A 21,628-nucleotide genomic window follows, 5' to 3' on the forward strand; every position below is an offset into this window, starting at 1 on the left:
GCTTTTACCAGCGTTAACTCGCGTTTACCTGCGTTAACCCGCTTTTACCAGCGTTAACCAGCGTTTACCCGCTTTTACCAGCGTTTACCTGCGTTAACCCGCTTTTACCAGCGTTAACCCGCTTTTACCAGCGTTAACCTGCTTTTACCAGCGTTTACCTGCTTTTACCAGCGTTAACCCGCTTTTACCAGCGTTAACCCGCTTTTACCAGCGTTAACCCGCTTTTACCAGCGTTAACCCGCTTTTACCAGCGTTTACCTGCTTTTACCAGCGTTTACCTGCTTTTACCAGCGTTAACCCGCTTTTACCAGCGTTAACCCGCTTTTACCAGCGTTAACCCGCTTTTACCTGCGTTAACCCGCTTTTACCAGCGTTAACCTGCTTTTACCAGCGTTTACCTGCTTTTACCAGCGTTAACCCGCTTTTACCAGCGTTAACCCGCTTTTACCTGCGTTAACCCGCTTTTACCAGCGTTAACCTGCTTTTACCAGCGTTTACCTGCTTTTACCAGCGTTTACCTGCTTTTACCAGCGTTAACCCGCTTTTACCAGCGTTAACTTGCGTTTACCAGCGTTTACCCGCTTTTACCTGCTTTTACCAGCGTTTACCTGCTTTTACCAGCGTTAACCCGCTTTTACCAGCGTTAACTCGCTTTTACCAGCGTTAACCCGCTTTTACCAGCGTTAACCCGCTTTTACCAGCGTTAACCTGCTTTTACCAGCGTTTACCTGCTTTTACCAGCGTTAACCCGCTTTTACCAGCGTTAACCCGCTTTTACCTGCGTTAACCCGCTTTTACCAGCGTTAACCTGCTTTTACCAGCGTTAACCTGCTTTTACCAGCGTTTACCTGCTTTTACCAGCGTTAACCCGCTTTTACCAGCGTTAACTTGCGTTTACCAGCGTTTACCCGCTTTTACCTGCTTTTACCAGCGTTTACCTGCTTTTACCAGCGTTAACCCGCTTTTACCAGCGTTAACTCGCTTTTACCAGCGTTAACCCGCTTTTACCAGCGTTAACCCGCTTTTACCAGCGTTAACCTGCTTTTACCAGCGTTTACCTGCTTTTACCAGCGTTAACCCGCTTTTACCAGCGTTAACCCGCTTTTACCAGCGTTAACCCGCTTTTACCAGCGTTAACCCGCGTTTAAAATCTGAATTTTTCAAGCTTTAGACAATAAAGAATTTCCTCTAAATTGTGGATCCTTTTTTGTTAGTTTCTTCCAGCTAAACTGGGTCTGTCCAGAACGATCATCAGCTGCTGTTCTGGTCTGAAAGCAGCTACATGTTGGATTTATCTGCTGGGAACTAACTTCTCTCACTACTGTTGACCATCTGCAGCCGGGTCCAAACAGATTCTGAGGAGGACTAGTGGATCCGAAACACAAGAAGGACGACTTCACACCAAACATTTTCTTAAAAAATCTTTATAAAACGTATCAAAAGTACACAGTGTTCAGAATCTCTTCATAAAAACTAAATATTCACAGGTCTGAGCAGTGGAAAGTGAACTGTAGTGTAGCACAGAACCGCTGTGGGCTGGGCCGGGCCGGGTCGCCACACTCTGAGGTAGAAACGTTTGGACGTGAGGCTGCTGAGGAACCAACTCAGCACAGAACTGCAATACCAGCAAGTCCTGCTGCTCCCACTCTTACAGTAACAATGTCCTCCTATGGGGGGCGCTCTAATGTCCCACTGCCACACAGACAGTGAACTCACCACAGACTGCTTCAACAGGTGTGGGCGTGGCTTCACCTTCTCAGGTAAGGACAGAAGCACTTAATGCAAATGGAAAATCAGCTTTCCTCCTCCTCCTCCTCCTCCTCCTCCTCCTCCTCCTCCTCCTCCTCCTCCTCCTCCTCCTCCTCCTCCTCCTCCAATAGGCAGGGCAGACAGGTGAGGCAGGGCGGGGCCACCAGCAGGTGGCAGGCAGCTGTTCGTACCAGCTGTGGACAGACAAGGGATCGAACCCTCGAGCCTTGACAGACGGTCATCCGCTCCAGGTCGAGCAGCAGAGACACCAGCTGACACACACACACACACACACACACACACACAGCTGTTAGCATCTTTAGCATCCTGAAGCTAACACACATCAGAGTTAAATGTTCTGGTTCAACTCGATAAATAGTTTTTAATGATACAATTATTTATCTGATTATCGATTAATTGACCAGTTTAAAACATGGAAAACAGGAAGCTGGACAGAACCAGAACCTTCCTGCTGAGAGGACACGGAGCTGATGTGATTCCTTACCTGGCTCAGGTGTGTGACCCCGTGTGTGTGTTCCTCGTACACTCGGTGTGTCTCTGGCAGCAGGCGGTTCTGGACGCTGATGTAGAGGTGGAGATCGGGCCGGATGTGGACGACTGTGTCGGTCATGGAGGAGAGCTGAGAGACGGTGACATCATTAGATGCTGGAAAGAACAACTTTTAACTCTGTTTAACTCTTTAACTTTAACTCTAACCGCAGAAAGGACGAAATATCTAAAGTTTTAAATCTAAACGAGCAAAGTTTTAATTTCACAAAGTTTGTTTCATCATGAGGAAAAGAAAAAGATTAAAGATTAAATCTGAGCTTAAATGGATCTGAGATCAGGAGCTGCTGTGAACCAAGTGAAACCAGCGCCATGGAGACAGCGTTTACCGTGCACGTGCACTGTAAACGTGCACGTGAACGTGCACCGTGCATGTGTGTGTGTGTGTGTTGTCGTACTCTGGAGCACTGCAGCAGCTGCAGAACCGGACCATCAGCCAGAACTGACACCCAGTGAGCCGGCAGCACCGCCCTCTTCAACAGCCACTGCAGGTGCAGCAGGCTCCGCCCCCCTGTGACACCATCCCTGACCCCGCCTCCGAACAGGCGAAACGACCCCGAGCCCTGAAAACAGAGACAGGGCGGTAACGACAGCATCACTTCCTGGTCTCTATCGCTGATGACTGACAGCTCCACTGACCAATAAGATGATGTCGTGTGCTGTGACATCATCAGCCACCTTTGCTGTGACAGCTTCAGTGATGTCAGAGGGCGGGGACGCCGTCAGAGTCTCCTCATCAGAATCGGAGCAGGGGAGCTCCACCTCCACCTCATAGAACTTCCCTCTCTCAGACACTCCTTCACTGCAAACCTTCTCCTCCATCACACCTCCACCTGCTCCGTGCAGCTGGATCTCCACAGGCTCCTCCTCCTCCTTCGGCTGCAGAGTTTGGACCACAGGAGGAGAGGGAGGAGGTATGAAGGAGAGGCCTGTGGAAACATGGAGGACAGAACCCTCCTGGACACAGACAACAGACTCGGGTCAGGTTCTGAGGGCCCACAACACACCTGAGCGTGATGAAGGAGGCTGAGTTTACCTGAGGCAGTAGTCCTGACAGACAGGTGAGGGTGGAGTCAGAGAGGATGCTGGGAGAAAGATGGCTGCCGTCCAGAGTGAGATTCAGCTGAAATAAAAGTTTCAGAGTTTCAGATGGAGACTTCTCAGAGCCTCGGAGGAGGACTCAAGTGTGTGCATGTGTTACCTGCACATGTGTTCCAGTCAGGTGTTGTGAAGGTCCGCCTCCACCAGCCAACCAAAACTGAGGAAGCACAAACACATTTCCTTCAGAGGACGTGGGATCTGCACTCACAACATCCCTGTAGCTTTCCCTCACAGCAACAAAGATGTAAAACAACCACGAACATAAATGAAAGGAAAACACGAAGAGACAGAAAACAACCTCAAAGAGACAGAAAACAACCTCAAAGAGACACAAAACAACCTCAAAGAGACAGAAAACAACCTCAAAGAGACAGAAAACAACCTCAAAGAGACACAAAACAACCTCAAAGAGACACAAAACAACCTCAAAGAGACAGAAAACAACCACAAAGAGACAGAAAACAAACTCAAAGAGACAGAAAACAACCTCAAAGAGACAGAAAACAACCACAAAGAGACAGAAAACAAACTCAAAGAGACAGAAAACAACCTCAAAGAGACAGAAAACAACCACAAAGAGACAGAAAACAACCTCAAAGAGACAGAAAACAACCACAAAGAGACAGAAAACAAACTCAAAGAGACAGAAAACAACCTCAAAGAGACAGAAAACAAACTCAAAGAGACAGAAAACAACCACAAAGAGACAGAAAACAAACTCAAAGAGACAGAAAACAACCTCAAAGAGACAGAAAACAACCACAAAGAGACAGAAAACAAACTCAAAGAGACAGAAAACAACCTCAGAGAGACAGAAAACAACCACAAAGAGACACAAAACAACCTCAAAGAGACAGAAAACAACCACAAAGAGACAGAAAACAACCTCAGAGAGACAGAAAACAACCTCAGAGAGACAGAAAACAACCTCAAAGAGACAGAAAACAACCACGAAGAGACAGAAAACAACCTCAAAGAGACAGAAAACAACCACAAAGAGACAGAAAACAACCTCAGAGAGACAGAAAACAACCTCAGAGAGACAGAAAACAACCTCAAAGAGACAGAAAACAACCACGAAGAGACAGAAAACAACCTCAAAGAGACAGAAAAGAACCACAAAGAGACAGAAAACAACCTCAGAGAGACAGAAAACAACAACAAAGAGACAGAAAACAACCACAAAGAGACAGAAAACAACCACAAAGAGACAGAAAACAAACTCAAAGAGACACAAAACAACCTCAAAGAGACACAAAACAACCTCAAAGAGACAGAAAACCTCAAAGAGACACAAAACAACCTCAGAGAGACAGAAAACAACCTCAAAGAGACAGAAAACAACCTCAGAGAGACAGAAAACAACCTCAAAGAGACAGAAAACAACCTCAAAGAGACAGAAAACAACCTCAAAGAGACAGAAAACAACCTCAAAGAGACAGAAAACAACCTCAGAGAGACACAAAACAACCTCAAAGAGACAGAAAACAACCTCAAAGAGACAGAAAACAACCTCAAAGAGACAGAAAACAACCTCAGAGAGACAGAAAACAACCTCAAAGAGACAGAAAACAACCACAAAGAGACACAAAACAACCTCAAAGAGACAGAAAACAACCTCAAAGAGACACAAAACAACCTCAAAGAGACAGAAAACAACCTCAGAGAGACACAAAACAACCTCAAAGAGACAGAAAACAACCTCAAAGAGACAGAAAACAACCACAAAGAGACACAAAACAACCTCAAAGAGACAGAAAACAACCTCAAAGAGACAGAAAACAACCTCAAAGAGACAGAAAACAACCACAAAGAGACACAAAACAACCTCAAAGAGACAGAAAACAACCTCAAAGAGACAGAAAACAACCTCAAAGAGACAGAAAACAACAACAAAGAGACAGAAAACAACCTCAAAGAGACAGAAAACAACCTCAAAGAGACAGAAAACAACCTCAAAGAGACAGAAAACAACCTCAAAGAGACAGAAAACAACAACAAAGAGACAGAAAACAACCTCAGAGAGACAGAAAACAACCTCAGAGAGACAGAAAACAACCTCAGAGAGACACAAAACAACCTCAAAGAGACAGAAAACAACCTCAAAGAGACACAAAACAACCTCAGAGAGACACAAAACAACCTCAAAGAGACACAAAACAACCTCAAAGAGACACAAAACAACCTCAAAGAGACACAAAACAACCTCAGAGAGACACAAAACAACCTCAAAGAGACACAAAACAACCTCAAAGAGACACAAAACAACCTCAGAGAGACAGAAAACAACCTCAAAGAGACAGAAAACAACCTCAGAGAGACACAAAACAACCTCAAAGAGACAGAAAACAACCTCAAAGAGACAGAAAACAACCACAAAGAGACACAAAACAACCTCAAAGAGACACAAAACAACCTCAAAGAGACAGAAAACAACCTCAAAGAGACAGAAAACAACCTCAGAGAGACAGAAAACAACCTCAAAGAGACAGAAAACAACAACAAAGAGACAGAAAACAACCTCAGAGAGACAGAAAACAACCTCAGAGAGACAGAAAATAACCTCAGAGAGACACAAAACAACCTCAAAGAGACAGAAAACAACCTCAGAGAGACAGAAAACAACCTCAAAGAGACAGAAAACAACCTCCAAAGAGACAGAAAACAACAACAAAGAGACAGAAAACAACCTCAGAGAGACAGAAAACAACCTCAAAGAGACAGAAAACAACCTCAAAGAGACAGAAAACAACCTCAAAGAGACAGAAAACAACCTCAAAGAGACAGAAAACAACCTCAAAGAGACAGAAAACAACCTCAAAGAGACAGAAAACAACAACAAAGAGACAGAAAACAACCACAAAGAGACAGAAAACAACCTCAAAGAGACAGAAAACAACCTCAAAGAGACAGAAAACAACCTCAAAGAGACAGAAAACAACCTCAAAGAGACAGAAAACAACAACAAAGAGACAGAAAACAACCTCAAAGAGACAGAAAACAACCACAAAGAGACAGAAAACAACCTCAAAGAGACAGAAAACAACCTCAAAGAGACAGAAAACAACCTCAAAGAGACACAAAACAACCTCAAAGAGACACAAAACAACCTCAAAGAGACAGAAAACAACCACAAAGAGACAGAAAACAAACTCAAAGAGACAGAAAACAACCTCAAAGAGACAGAAAACAACCACAAAGAGACAGAAAACAAACTCAAAGAGACAGAAAACAACCTCAAAGAGACAGAAAACAACCACAAAGAGACAGAAAACAACCTCAAAGAGACAGAAAACAACCACAAAGAGACAGAAAACAAACTCAAAGAGACAGAAAACAACCTCAAAGAGACAGAAAACAAACTCAAAGAGACAGAAAACAACCACAAAGAGACAGAAAACAAACTCAAAGAGACAGAAAACAACCTCAAAGAGACAGAAAACAACCACAAAGAGACAGAAAACAAACTCAAAGAGACAGAAAACAACCTCAGAGAGACAGAAAACAACCACAAAGAGACACAAAACAACCTCAAAGAGACAGAAAACAACCACAAAGAGACAGAAAACAACCTCAGAGAGACAGAAAACAACCTCAGAGAGACAGAAAACAACCTCAAAGAGACAGAAAACAACCACGAAGAGACAGAAAACAACCTCAAAGAGACAGAAAACAACCACAAAGAGACAGAAAACAACCTCAGAGAGACAGAAAACAACCTCAGAGAGACAGAAAACAACCTCAAAGAGACAGAAAACAACCACGAAGAGACAGAAAACAACCTCAAAGAGACAGAAAAGAACCACAAAGAGACAGAAAACAACCTCAGAGAGACAGAAAACAACAACAAAGAGACAGAAAACAACCACAAAGAGACAGAAAACAACCACAAAGAGACAGAAAACAAACTCAAAGAGACACAAAACAACCTCAAAGAGACACAAAACAACCTCAAAGAGACAGAAAACCTCAAAGAGACACAAAACAACCTCAGAGAGACAGAAAACAACCTCAAAGAGACAGAAAACAACCTCAGAGAGACAGAAAACAACCTCAAAGAGACAGAAAACAACCTCAAAGAGACAGAAAACAACCTCAAAGAGACAGAAAACAACCTCAAAGAGACAGAAAACAACCTCAGAGAGACACAAAACAACCTCAAAGAGACAGAAAACAACCTCAAAGAGACAGAAAACAACCTCAAAGAGACAGAAAACAACCTCAGAGAGACAGAAAACAACCTCAAAGAGACAGAAAACAACCACAAAGAGACACAAAACAACCTCAAAGAGACAGAAAACAACCTCAAAGAGACACAAAACAACCTCAAAGAGACAGAAAACAACCTCAGAGAGACACAAAACAACCTCAAAGAGACAGAAAACAACCTCAAAGAGACAGAAAACAACCACAAAGAGACAGAAAACAAACTCAAAGAGACAGAAAACAACCTCAAAGAGACACAAAACAACCTCAAAGAGACAGAAAACAACCTCAAAGAGACAGAAAACAACCTCAAAGAGACAGAAAACAACCTCAAAGAGACACAAAACAACCTCAAAGAGACAGAAAACAACCTCAAAGAGACACAAAACAACCTCAAAGAGACACAAAACAACCTCAAAGAGACAGAAAACAACCACAAAGAGACAGAAAACAAACTCAAAGAGACAGAAAACAACCTCAAAGAGACAGAAAACAACCACAAAGAGACAGAAAACAAACTCAAAGAGACAGAAAACAACCTCAAAGAGACAGAAAACAACCACAAAGAGACAGAAAACAACCTCAAAGAGACAGAAAACAACCACAAAGAGACAGAAAACAAACTCAAAGAGACAGAAAACAACCTCAAAGAGACAGAAAACAAACTCAAAGAGACAGAAAACAACCACAAAGAGACAGAAAACAAACTCAAAGAGACAGAAAACAACCTCAAAGAGACAGAAAACAACCACAAAGAGACAGAAAACAAACTCAAAGAGACAGAAAACAACCTCAGAGAGACAGAAAACAACCACAAAGAGACACAAAACAACCTCAAAGAGACAGAAAACAACCACAAAGAGACAGAAAACAACCTCAGAGAGACAGAAAACAACCTCAGAGAGACAGAAAACAACCTCAAAGAGACAGAAAACAACCACGAAGAGACAGAAAACAACCTCAAAGAGACAGAAAACAACCACAAAGAGACAGAAAACAACCTCAGAGAGACAGAAAACAACCTCAGAGAGACAGAAAACAACCTCAAAGAGACAGAAAACAACCACGAAGAGACAGAAAACAACCTCAAAGAGACAGAAAAGAACCACAAAGAGACAGAAAACAACCTCAGAGAGACAGAAAACAACAACAAAGAGACAGAAAACAACCACAAAGAGACAGAAAACAACCACAAAGAGACAGAAAACAAACTCAAAGAGACACAAAACAACCTCAAAGAGACACAAAACAACCTCAAAGAGACAGAAAACCTCAAAGAGACACAAAACAACCTCAGAGAGACAGAAAACAACCTCAAAGAGACAGAAAACAACCTCAGAGAGACAGAAAACAACCTCAAAGAGACAGAAAACAACCTCAAAGAGACAGAAAACAACCTCAAAGAGACACAAAACAACCTCAAAGAGACACAAAACAACCTCAAAGAGACAGAAAACAACCACAAAGAGACAGAAAACAAACTCAAAGAGACAGAAAACAACCTCAAAGAGACAGAAAACAACCACAAAGAGACAGAAAACAAACTCAAAGAGACAGAAAACAACCTCAAAGAGACAGAAAACAACCACAAAGAGACAGAAAACAACCTCAAAGAGACAGAAAACAACCACAAAGAGACAGAAAACAAACTCAAAGAGACAGAAAACAACCTCAAAGAGACAGAAAACAAACTCAAAGAGACAGAAAACAACCACAAAGAGACAGAAAACAAACTCAAAGAGACAGAAAACAACCTCAAAGAGACAGAAAACAACCACAAAGAGACAGAAAACAAACTCAAAGAGACAGAAAACAACCTCAGAGAGACAGAAAACAACCACAAAGAGACACAAAACAACCTCAAAGAGACAGAAAACAACCACAAAGAGACAGAAAACAACCTCAGAGAGACAGAAAACAACCTCAGAGAGACAGAAAACAACCTCAAAGAGACAGAAAACAACCACGAAGAGACAGAAAACAACCTCAAAGAGACAGAAAACAACCACAAAGAGACAGAAAACAACCTCAGAGAGACAGAAAACAACCTCAGAGAGACAGAAAACAACCTCAAAGAGACAGAAAACAACCACGAAGAGACAGAAAACAACCTCAAAGAGACAGAAAAGAACCACAAAGAGACAGAAAACAACCTCAGAGAGACAGAAAACAACAACAAAGAGACAGAAAACAACCACAAAGAGACAGAAAACAACCACAAAGAGACAGAAAACAAACTCAAAGAGACACAAAACAACCTCAAAGAGACACAAAACAACCTCAAAGAGACAGAAAACCTCAAAGAGACACAAAACAACCTCAGAGAGACAGAAAACAACCTCAAAGAGACAGAAAACAACCTCAGAGAGACAGAAAACAACCTCAAAGAGACAGAAAACAACCTCAAAGAGACAGAAAACAACCTCAAAGAGACAGAAAACAACCTCAAAGAGACAGAAAACAACCTCAGAGAGACACAAAACAACCTCAAAGAGACAGAAAACAACCTCAAAGAGACAGAAAACAACCTCAAAGAGACAGAAAACAACCTCAGAGAGACAGAAAACAACCTCAAAGAGACAGAAAACAACCACAAAGAGACACAAAACAACCTCAAAGAGACAGAAAACAACCTCAAAGAGACACAAAACAACCTCAAAGAGACAGAAAACAACCTCAGAGAGACACAAAACAACCTCAAAGAGACAGAAAACAACCTCAAAGAGACAGAAAACAACCACAAAGAGACACAAAACAACCTCAAAGAGACAGAAAACAACCTCAAAGAGACAGAAAACAACCTCAAAGAGACAGAAAACAACCACAAAGAGACACAAAACAACCTCAAAGAGACAGAAAACAACCTCAAAGAGACAGAAAACAACCTCAAAGAGACAGAAAACAACAACAAAGAGACAGAAAACAACCTCAAAGAGACAGAAAACAACCTCAAAGAGACAGAAAACAACCTCAAAGAGACAGAAAACAACCTCAAAGAGACAGAAAACAACAACAAAGAGACAGAAAACAACCTCAGAGAGACAGAAAACAACCTCAGAGAGACAGAAAACAACCTCAGAGAGACACAAAACAACCTCAAAGAGACAGAAAACAACCTCAAAGAGACACAAAACAACCTCAGAGAGACACAAAACAACCTCAAAGAGACACAAAACAACCTCAAAGAGACACAAAACAACCTCAAAGAGACACAAAACAACCTCAGAGAGACACAAAACAACCTCAAAGAGACACAAAACAACCTCAAAGAGACACAAAACAACCTCAGAGAGACAGAAAACAACCTCAAAGAGACAGAAAACAACCTCAGAGAGACACAAAACAACCTCAAAGAGACAGAAAACAACCTCAAAGAGACAGAAAACAACCACAAAGAGACACAAAACAACCTCAAAGAGACACAAAACAACCTCAAAGAGACAGAAAACAACCTCAAAGAGACAGAAAACAACCTCAGAGAGACAGAAAACAACCTCAAAGAGACAGAAAACAACAACAAAGAGACAGAAAACAACCTCAGAGAGACAGAAAACAACCTCAGAGAGACAGAAAATAACCTCAGAGAGACACAAAACAACCTCAAAGAGACAGAAAACAACCTCAGAGAGACAGAAAACAACCTCAAAGAGACAGAAAACAACCTCCAAAGAGACAGAAAACAACAACAAAGAGACAGAAAACAACCTCAGAGAGACAGAAAACAACCTCAAAGAGACAGAAAACAACCTCAAAGAGACAGAAAACAACCTCAAAGAGACAGAAAACAACCTCAAAGAGACAGAAAACAACCTCAAAGAGACAGAAAACAACCTCAAAGAGACAGAAAACAACAACAAAGAGACAGAAAACAACCACAAAGAGACAGAAAACAACCTCAAAGAGACAGAAAACAACCTCAAAGAGACAGAAAACAACCTCAAAGAGACAGAAAACAACCTCAAAGAGACAGAAAACAACAACAAAGAGACAGAAAACAACCTCAAAGAGACAGAAAACAACCACAAAGAGACAGAAAACAACCTCAAAGAGACAGAAAACAACCTCAAAGAGACAGAAAACAACCTCAAAGAGACACAAAACAACCTCAAAGAGACACAAAACAACCTCAAAGAGACAGAAAACAACCACAAAGAGACAGAAAACAAACTCAAAGAGACAGAAAACAACCTCAAAGAGACAGAAAACAACCACAAAGAGACAGAAAACAAACTCAAAGAGACAGAAAACAACCTCAAAGAGACAGAAAACAACCACAAAGAGACAGAAAACAACCTCAAAGAGACAGAAAACAACCACAAAGAGACAGAAAACAAACTCAAAGAGACAGAAAACAACCTCAAAGAGACAGAAAACAAACTCAAAGAGACAGAAAACAACCACAAAGAGACAGAAAACAAACTCAAAGAGACAGAAAACAACCTCAAAGAGACAGAAAACAACCACAAAGAGACAGAAAACAAACTCAAAGAGACAGAAAACAACCTCAGAGAGACAGAAAACAACCACAAAGAGACACAAAACAACCTCAAAGAGACAGAAAACAACCACAAAGAGACAGAAAACAACCTCAGAGAGACAGAAAACAACCTCAGAGAGACAGAAAACAACCTCAAAGAGACAGAAAACAACCACGAAGAGACAGAAAACAACCTCAAAGAGACAGAAAACAACCACAAAGAGACAGAAAACAACCTCAGAGAGACAGAAAACAACCTCAGAGAGACAGAAAACAACCTCAAAGAGACAGAAAAGAACCACAAAGAGACAGAAAACAACCTCAGAGAGACAGAAAACAACAACAAAGAGACAGAAAACAACCACAAAGAGACAGAAAACAACCACAAAGAGACAGAAAACAAACTCAAAGAGACACAAAACAACCTCAAAGAGACACAAAACAACCTCAAAGAGACACAAAACCTCAAAGAGACACAAAACAACCTCAGAGAGACAGAAAACAACCTCAAAGAGACAGAAAACAACCTCAGAGAGACAGAAAACAACCTCAAAGAGACAGAAAACAACCTCAAAGAGACAGAAAACAACCTCAAAGAGACAGAAAACAACCTCAAAGAGACAGAAAACAACCTCAGAGAGACACAAAACAACCTCAAAGAGACAGAAAACAACCTCAAAGAGACAGAAAACAACCTCAAAGAGACAGAAAACAACCTCAGAGAGACAGAAAACAACCTCAAAGAGACAGAAAACAACCACAAAGAGACACAAAACAACCTCAAAGAGACAGAAAACAACCTCAAAGAGACACAAAACAACCTCAAAGAGACAGAAAACAACCTCAGAGAGACACAAAACAACCTCAAAGAGACAGAAAACAACCTCAAAGAGACAGAAAACAACCACAAAGAGACAGAAAACAAACTCAAAGAGACAGAAAACAACCTCAAAGAGACACAAAACAACCTCAAAGAGACAGAAAACAACCTCAAAGAGACAGAAAACAACCTCAAAGAGACAGAAAACAACCTCAAAGAGACACAAAACAACCTCAAAGAGACAGAAAACAACCTCAAAGAGACACAAAACAACCTCAAAGAGACACAAAACAACCTCAAAGAGACAGAAAACAACCACAAAGAGACAGAAAACAAACTCAAAGAGACAGAAAACAACCTCAAAGAGACAGAAAACAACCACAAAGAGACAGAAAACAAACTCAAAGAGACAGAAAACAACCTCAAAGAGACAGAAAACAACCACAAAGAGACAGAAAACAACCTCAAAGAGACAGAAAACAACCACAAAGAGACAGAAAACAAACTCAAAGAGACAGAAAACAACCTCAAAGAGACAGAAAACAAACTCAAAGAGACAGAAAACAACCACAAAGAGACAGAAAACAAACTCAAAGAGACAGAAAACAACCTCAAAGAGACAGAAAACAACCACAAAGAGACAGAAAACAAACTCAAAGAGACAGAAAACAACCTCAGAGAGACAGAAAACAACCACAAAGAGACACAAAACAACCTCAAAGAGACAGAAAACAACCACAAAGAGACAGAAAACAACCTCAGAGAGACAGAAAACAACCTCAGAGAGACAGAAAACAACCTCAAAGAGACAGAAAACAACCACGAAGAGACAGAAAACAACCTCAAAGAGACAGAAAACAACCACAAATAGACAGAAAACAACCTCAGAGAGACAGAAAACAACCTCAGAGAGACAGAAAACAACCTCAAAGAGACAGAAAACAACCACGAAGAGACAGAAAACAACCTCAAAGAGACAGAAAAGAACCACAAAGAGACAGAAAACAACCTCAGAGAGACAGAAAACAACAACAAAGAGACAGAAAACAACCACAAAGAGACAGAAAACAACCACAAAGAGACAGAAAACAAACTCAAAGAGACACAAAACAACCTCAAAGAGACACAAAACAACCTCAAAGAGACAGAAAACCTCAAAGAGACACAAAACAACCTCAGAGAGACAGAAAACAACCTCAAAGAGACAGAAAACAACCTCAGAGAGACAGAAAACAACCTCAAAGAGACAGAAAACAACCTCAAAGAGACAGAAAACAACCTCAAAGAGACAGAAAACAACCTCAAAGAGACAGAAAACAACCTCAGAGAGACACAAAACAACCTCAAAGAGACAGAAAACAACCTCAAAGAGACAGAAAACAACCTCAAAGAGACAGAAAACAACCTCAGAGAGACAGAAAACAACCTCAAAGAGACAGAAAACAACCACAAAGAGACACAAAACAACCTCAAAGAGACAGAAAACAACCTCAAAGAGACACAAAACAACCTCAAAGAGACAGAAAACAACCTCAGAGAGACACAAAACAACCTCAAAGAGACAGAAAACAACCTCAAAGAGACAGAAAACAACCACAAAGAGACACAAAACAACCTCAAAGAGACAGAAAACAACCTCAAAGAGACAGAAAACAACCTCAAAGAGACAGAAAACAACCTCAAAGAGACAGAAAACAACAACAAAGAGACAGAAAACAACCTCAGAGAGACAGAAAACCTCAGAGAGACAGAAAATAACCTCAGAGAGACACAAAACAACCTCAAAGAGACAGAAAACAAACTCAAAGAGACACAAAACAACCTCAGAGAGACAGAAAACAACCACAAAGAGACACAAAACAACCTCAAAGAGACAGAAAACAACCTCAAAGAGACAGAAAACAACCTCAAAGAGACAGAAAACAACCTCAAAGAGACAGAAAACAACCTCAAAGAGACAGAAAACAACCACAAAGAGACACAAAACAACCTCAAAGAGACAGAAAACAACCTCAAAGAGACAGAAAACAACCTCAAAGAGACAGAAAACAACCTCAAAGAGACAGAAAACAACAACAAAGAGACAGAAAACAACCTCAGAGAGACAGAAAACAACCTCAGAGAGACAGAAAATAACCTCAGAGAGACACAAAACAACCTCAAAGAGACAGAAAACAACCTCAAAGAGACACAAAACAACCTCAGAGAGACACAAAACAACCTCAAAGAGACACAAAACAACCTCAAAGAGACACAAAACAACCTCAAAGAGACACAAAACAACCTCAGAGAGACACAAAACAACCTCAAAGAGACACAAAACAACCTCAAAGAGACACAAAACAACCTCAGAGAGACAGAAAACAACCTCAAAGAGACAGAAAACAACCTCAGAGAGACACAAAACAACCTCAAAGAGACAGAAAACAACCTCAAAGAGACAGAAAACAACCACAAAGAGACACAAAACAACCTCAAAGAGACACAAAACAACCTCAAAGAGACACAAAACAACCTCAAAGAGACAGAAAACAACCTCAGAGAGACAGAAAACAACCTCAAAGAGACAGAAAACAACAACAAAGAGACAGAAAACAACCTCAGAGAGACAGAAAACAACCTCAGAGAGACAGAAAATAACCTCAGAGAGACACAAAACAACCTCAAAGAGACAGAAAACAACCTCAGAGAGACAGAAAACAACCTCAAAGAGACAGAAAACAACCTCCAAAGAGACAGAAAACAACAACAAAGAGACAGAAAACAACCTCAGAGAGACAGAAAACAACCTCAAAGAGACAGAAAACAACCTCAAAGAGACAGAAAACAACCTCAAAGAGACAGAAAACAACCTCAAAGAGACAGAAAACAACCTCAAAGAGACAGAAAACAACCTCAAAGAGACAGAAAACAACAACAAAGAGACAGAAAACAACCACAAAGAGACAGAAAACAACCTCAAAGAGACAGAAAACAACCTCAAAGAGACAGAAAACAACCTCAAAGAGACAGAAAACAACCTCAAAGAGACAGAAAACAACAACAAAGAGACAGAAAACAACCTCAAAGAGACAGAAAACAACCACAAAGAGACAGAAAACAACCTCAAAGAGACAGAAAACAACCTCAAAGAGACAGAAAACAACCTCAAAGAGACAGAAAACAACCTCAAAGAGACAGAAAACAACAACAAAGAGACAGAAAACAACCTCAAAGAGACAGAAAACAACCTCAAAGAGACAGAAAACAACCTCAAAGAGACACAAAACAACCTCGAAGAGACAGAAAACAACCTCGAAGAGACAGAAAACAACCTCAAAGAGACACAAAACAACCTCAAAGAGACAGAAAACAACCTCAAAGAGACAGAAAACAACCTCAAAGAGACAGAAAACAACCTCAAAGAGACAGAAAACAACCTCAAAGAGACAGAAAACAACCTCGAAGAGACAGAAAACAACCTCAAAGAGACACAAAACAACCTCAAAGAGACAGAAAACAACCTCAAAGAGACAGAAAACAACCTCAAAGAGACATTATGAGACTCAGACCCACCTGAGTTTGCTCCATCTCATTCTTTTGCTCCTCTTCCTCCTTCTTCATCAGCACTTCAGCATAGTTTGCCTCCTTCCTTTCTCTCCTCTGCTGTAACTCCTTCCTCCACCTTTTCTTCACCTCCTGAACACAAACACCAGACTGATTGATCCGCTGCTTGTCTGATCAGCTCAGACCAAAGGTTTAAACCAACCTGTGAGCTTTCTCTTTGCTCCTCTTCTTCCTTCATCAGTCGATTCCTGACTTTACTGTTTTTTAGCTTCACCCTTTGTCCTCCCCACACCCCCCCCCACCTGCTCCTGGGTTCATCCTGCAGCGGGGGGGCATCAACGCAGAATCCAGTCCAACAGAGTGAGGAGGAAAGTAGATGGGAGAGGAGGACAGAAAACAATCACAGAAAGAAGACATTGAGGTTTGCAGCTTTGGTTTCTGCACAGCTCTCTTAAGGTCCCACCACAGCATCTCAGTCAGGCTGAGGTCTGGACTCTGACTGGACCATTGCAACACCTTGATTCTTTCTTTTTCCCACATTCTGCTGTAGATCTGCTGCTGTGTTTGGGATCTTTGTCCTGTTGATGAGCCAGTTTCAGCCCAGCTTTAGCTGTGGGACAGATGGCCTCACATCTGACTCTAGAATACTTTGGTATCCAGAGGAGTTCATGGTGGACTCAATGACTGCAAGGTGCCCAGGTCCTGTGGCTGCAGAACCAGCCCAGATCATCAGCCCTCCACCACCGTGCTTGACAGCTGGTATGAGGTGTTTGTGCTGATATGCTGTGTTTGGTTTCCTCCAAACGTGCTGCTGTGCATTAGGACCAAACATCTCCACTTTGCTCTGGTCTGTCCAAAGGACATTGTTCCAGAAGTCTTGAGCTTTGTTCAGATGCAGCTTTGCAAACCTAAGCTGTGCTGCCATGTTCTTTTTAGAGAGAAGAGGCTTTCTCCTGCAGCCCTTCCAAACAAGCCATCCTTGTTCAGCCTTTTTCTAACTGTGCTGTCATGACCTTTAACCTTTAACATGCTAACTGAGGCCTGTAGAGTCTGAGATGTATGACCTTTAACCTTTAGCATGCTAACTGAGGCCTGGAGAGTCTGAGATGTATGACCTTTAACCTTTAACTTTAACTTTAAGGTCGAGCTGTTTGTGAAAGCATTAACTGGAATATAACGGGTGCAGGGTCTGGTTTTCATGGAGTTGAACCTTTTTTTTTCACCCACCTCTTGTCCCTCCCTCCATATCCTCCAGTGAGGGAGCTGAGGCTCAGTTGCCGTGGTAACCGTCACCTCCTCCAGGACGCCATCCGGCAGGTCCACGATCGGAGCTTTCCGGGTATTCTGAGGAAACAGAGACAGATGGCTGCAGTTCCTCTGCTGACCAGCAGGAGGCGTCAGACCCAAACACAGTTCTTTAGCTTCAGTTTGGCTAAATGTTGCTTTACAGACAGATTTAACTCAGACTGGAAGTGACCCAAACCGCCGAGGAACAAGTTAAACAGGCTGAAGTCATAAAACGCTGCAGGTCACTCTGACACGTTCAGGTGTGACTCACCACCACCAGACAGCGTCTCTGCACACACTTCTGCTTCAGCTTCGAAGGACCGCCGAACCGCCTCATGTCCCGGCAGAACTGACACGCCCCGCAGTGGTTCCTGAGGCAGGCGGCGCACTCGCCGCACGCCTTCCGCCGCCGGATCTTCTGTGGAGAGAAAGATCAGCTGATCAGCGCGGGATGATGAGGGAGCGGAGCTAACACGCTGACGGGGGCGGAGCTAACAGGCTGAAGAGGGCGGAGCTAACAGGCTGAAGAGGGCGGAGTTAACACGCTGAAGAGGGCGGGGCTAACACCGAGGGGGCGGGGTTAACACGCTGACGGGGGCGGAGCTAACACGATGAGGGGGCGGAGCTAACACGATGAGGGGGGCGGAGCTAACAGGCTGAAGAGGGCGGAGCTAACAGGCTGAAGAGGGCGGAGCTAACACACTGAGGGGGCGGAGTTAACACGCTGAAGAGGGCGGAGCTAACATGCTGACGGGGCGGAGCTAACAGGCTGAAGAGGGCGGGGCTAACACCGAGGGGGCGGGGTTAACACGCTGACGGGGGCGGAGCTAACACGACGAGGGGGCGGAGCTAACACGATGAGGGGGCGGAGCTAACACGCTGAAGAGGGCGGAGTTAACACGCTGAAGAGGGCGGGGCTAACATGTTGATGAGGGCGGGGCTAACACTCTGAAGAGGGCGGAGCTAACACACTGATGAGGGTTATCTCACATTCATTGGAGTCGGCGCCTCTGTCATCAGATCCTTTGTCCTCTTCCTCTTCTTCATCTGGAGGACCAATCAGAAGCCAGCAGCAGGTCACATGACAGGCAGATCATTGGTTAACAGGTGAGCAGCAGCTTCACTCAGTCTCACCTCTTCCTCCTCCTCCTCTTCCTCTTCTCTCACCTGTGGCCTGCTCAGCACCCACTGATGCCCCCCCACCTGAAACAGAGAACACACACTGAAGCACGTGCACGCACACACGTGCACGCACACAGCCAGGTGGCGTTACCTTCTTAAACACGATGCTGGGAGGATTCTTCTTCTCTGGAAGAAAAACAAACACCATCATGAGCAGGAAGAAGAAACATCTGTGACATCATAGCTTGGTCACATGACGTTTAAGCCCCGCCTCTGTCAGGTGGACAGGTGTGTTACCTGCAGAGAGGCAGCCGGCGTCCTCGTCTTTGTGTCCGCAGCCGGACGCCGGCCTGTGAATGACCAGGACGAGGTTAATCACTGATGACTGATATCTGACAGCGTCTGAGCAGTTGGCTCCTCCCACTCCTACCTGGTGTCCTGTGATTGGCTGTTGCTGTCAGGTGTGTCTGAGTCCTCCACGCAGTAGGTGTGGTCCATCGTTGACAGGTTGTTGCTGAAGTCATGGCTGTTTTCTTCGTCGTGTGGGCGCTGGTGGGCGGAGCCTGCGGTCACATCGGTACACAGTCTTCTGCGGGGTCTCTCAGGCCCGCTGTCAGGGGCAGGCTCGGCCTGAACTCTGACCTCCACCTTCTTCACGTAGCTCTGTGACCTGCCGTCTGGCGGCTCCAGCGGCTCCAGGTGATCCACTCCTGGCCTCAGGTCATGTGACCTGACCCTGCTGCCCCGCCCCCACTGCTTCAGCTTCCACGCCATCAGCTGTTCAGGCCGAGGGCGTTCGAGCACAATCGTGCACGTCTTGATGTCGGGGAACAGCCGCCTCCATCGCTCCTCCTCCTCCTCCGCCTTCTCCACCCTCCGGGCTGTGGAGCATTTGCGGGTTGGACGGAGCTCCGCCTCCTCAGGAGGACCGGGTACCGCTGCGGGACAAACAGAACCGTCATGAGGTCAGAGGTCAGCTGAAGCCCCACCTGTGGCGGATTGTTCTGGACAGGTGTGTCGATAAAGTTTGGAGGTTACTGTGTGTGTGTGTGAGGAGTATCTGACTTCCTGTCTGTTTTCTGTGCTCGTTTCAGACTTTTGTTTGTTTCCTGGGTTCTGATTCTGGATGACGGCTGCTTAACTCAAACTGAGATATTTTAGAAGGACAGCGCTAGTTGGCTAAGTCGCTAGCTAGTTGGCTAAGTCGCTAGCTAGTTGGCTAAGTCGCTAGCTAGTTGGCTAAGTCGCTAGCTAGTTGGCTAAGTCGCTCGCGGTTTGTCGGGCTCTCACTCTGCGGCCAAAGCCGTGAAGCCGGAGGTCATCCTGAACCTGAACCAGGAAGTGAAAGCGCTACACACCCAGAACGCCGCTCAGACTCAGCGGCTGGCAAAGCTGGAGGACAGAGTGGCGGTTTGATGCAGTCCAGCTCGACATCAGACCCCAGTGATGGAGGGATTATATTTCCCATCAGGCCTGGGAACGCCTCGGGATCCCCAGGAGGAGCTGGATGTCTGGGTTGAACTCCTGGACCTGCTGGCTCTGTGACTCGTTGGTTTTCAGAGTGAGATCTTCTCTGACTGCTTCAGTATAACCACAGCAGCAGGACTTCCTCCAGCCAGCAGGGGGCACTAATCTGTGAGGCTCTGACAACAGAGCCCTGAGGAACCTCTCATGCTTGTTAGCATAACAACATAATATTGATCTTACCTTCCACCTCAAGCTCCGCCCCCAGACACAGCTCATCCAACTGCTCGTAGTTCATCTCAGGGTTGGTTTAGAACCGCCTCCGTGGCCAATGAAGGGGAGTCCTGCAGCCGGTGGGCGTGGCCTCTCCGTCCATGCTAGCTTTGAGTGGCACCTGAGGTCATCTGATGTTAAAGCAGATGATTTGTTGAGGAGAGCATCAGCTGGGTCACCATTGATCACCAATCAACTGATGAGCAGCTGGAACCTGACAGAAAACAGACACGCGCATGTCAAGCACGAGGCTTCCACAGAGCAGTGGCTCCACCCACTTCAACACCTGACTAAGCTCCACCCCTCTAAAGCCCACCTGAACCGGACTGGACCTGAGTCCCGGTTCCGCTCCTCCTGAACTTTCTGTGCCTGGTCTGATCCCGCGCGCATGGGGGAGCAGAGCAAGGCATGCTGGGATGTGTAGTCAGCTGCAGGTCGTCTCAGTGGGAGCGACCACGGAACTACTGGCGCACGTGCACACTAACGCACCCACACAAGCAGACCCGCGGCGGACATGTTCTGCTCTGCTCCGGACCCCCCAGCGGCGAACCTCCTCCCGCCCCGCGTGGCTCCTGTCCACGCGCATGTGCTCACCTGTCTCGTGTCTCTCCCTCGCTGCGGACGCGCTTCAATAAATCAGATAATCCATGAGAATCAAAGCAGGGTTTTGTGTCTCACCGCTCTGCGCGACCCTCCGCGCGACCCTCCGCGGCTCCGCCTCCGCTCTGCTGATGCCTTCAGGGACGCACCGAGCGTCGGAATTTACACAACGGCACCAAAACATTGGCTTAAAAACCTAAAAATATCAAATATAATCAGTTCAACGGATCAATAAGAATGATTTCCATCAGTGACTGTAATCACTATCAAATGTACTTTATCGAATGTAAGGACACAGTTTACCCCCCCCCCCCCCCACACACACACACACACATTTTTAAATATATTTAAATTGAATTTGCTTTGTATGAATTGTACTAATTTGTAATTTAATTGATTTTATTTGACTGGATCAT

The 21,628-nt window shown here is 44.1% G+C and overlaps 2 protein-coding genes across 2 annotated transcripts; both read right to left on the reverse strand.

Moving 5' to 3' along the window:
* Positions 1–1,432: 1,432 nt before the first annotated feature.
* LOC140271684 (uncharacterized) lies at positions 1,433–16,845 on the reverse strand. The gene is made up of 8 exons (XM_072366966.1): positions 16,669–16,845; positions 16,476–16,598; positions 3,518–3,574; positions 3,353–3,439; positions 2,956–3,273; positions 2,715–2,879; positions 2,255–2,389; positions 1,433–2,021 (listed from the first exon to the last, which is right to left on the reverse strand). Exons 1-8 carry the CDS (start codon positions 16,702–16,704, stop codon positions 1,794–1,796), a joined length of 1,149 nt encoding a protein of 382 aa, XP_072223067.1. The 5' UTR covers positions 16,705–16,845; the 3' UTR covers positions 1,433–1,793.
* LOC140271219 (uncharacterized) lies at positions 16,781–21,319 on the reverse strand. Its single transcript, XM_072366338.1, has 10 exons — positions 21,207–21,319; positions 20,583–20,826; positions 19,306–19,813; positions 19,173–19,225; positions 19,027–19,061; positions 18,888–18,956; positions 18,744–18,800; positions 18,025–18,171; positions 17,480–17,810; positions 16,781–16,785 (listed from the first exon to the last, which is right to left on the reverse strand). Exons 2-10 carry the CDS (start codon positions 20,635–20,637, stop codon positions 16,781–16,783), a joined length of 1,260 nt encoding a protein of 419 aa, XP_072222439.1. The 5' UTR covers positions 20,638–20,826; positions 21,207–21,319.
* Between the last annotated feature and the right edge of the window lie 309 nt (positions 21,320–21,628).

This window comes from Leuresthes tenuis, unplaced genomic scaffold (assembly GCF_036924035.1).
Source record: "Leuresthes tenuis unplaced genomic scaffold, fLeuTen1.0.hap1 SCAF_16, whole genome shotgun sequence".
In the NCBI taxonomy this organism is placed as follows: domain Eukaryota; kingdom Metazoa; phylum Chordata; class Actinopteri; order Atheriniformes; family Atherinopsidae; genus Leuresthes; species Leuresthes tenuis.

What these genes read in the sequence shown, in the direction of transcription:
- LOC140271684 (XM_072366966.1), bottom strand. Translation starts at nt 16,704, where the DNA reads ATGAAGGAAGAAGAGGAGCAAAGAGAAAGCTCACAG. An exon ending in AGCAAAGAGAAAGCTCACAG is followed by an intron (nt 16,599 to 16,668) that starts GTTGGTTTAAAC and finishes GTTTGTGTTCAG; the next exon opens with GAGGTGAAGAAAAGGTGGAG. An exon ending in ATGAGATGGAGCAAACTCAG is followed by an intron (nt 3,575 to 16,475) that starts GTGGGTCTGAGT and finishes GTGCTTCCTCAG; the next exon opens with TTTTGGTTGGCTGGTGGAGG.
- LOC140271219 (XM_072366338.1), bottom strand. Translation starts at nt 20,637, where the DNA reads ATGAACTACGAGCAGTTGGATGAGCTGTGTCTGGGGGCGGAGCTTGAG. An exon ending in CGCCGGCTGCCTCTCTGCAG is followed by an intron (nt 19,062 to 19,172) that starts GTAACACACCTG and finishes TTTTTCTTCCAG; the next exon opens with AGAAGAAGAATCCTCCCAGC. An exon ending in AGGCGCCGACTCCAATGAAT is followed by an intron (nt 18,172 to 18,743) that starts GTGAGATAACCC and finishes TTCTCTCCACAG; the next exon opens with AAGATCCGGCGGCGGAAGGC.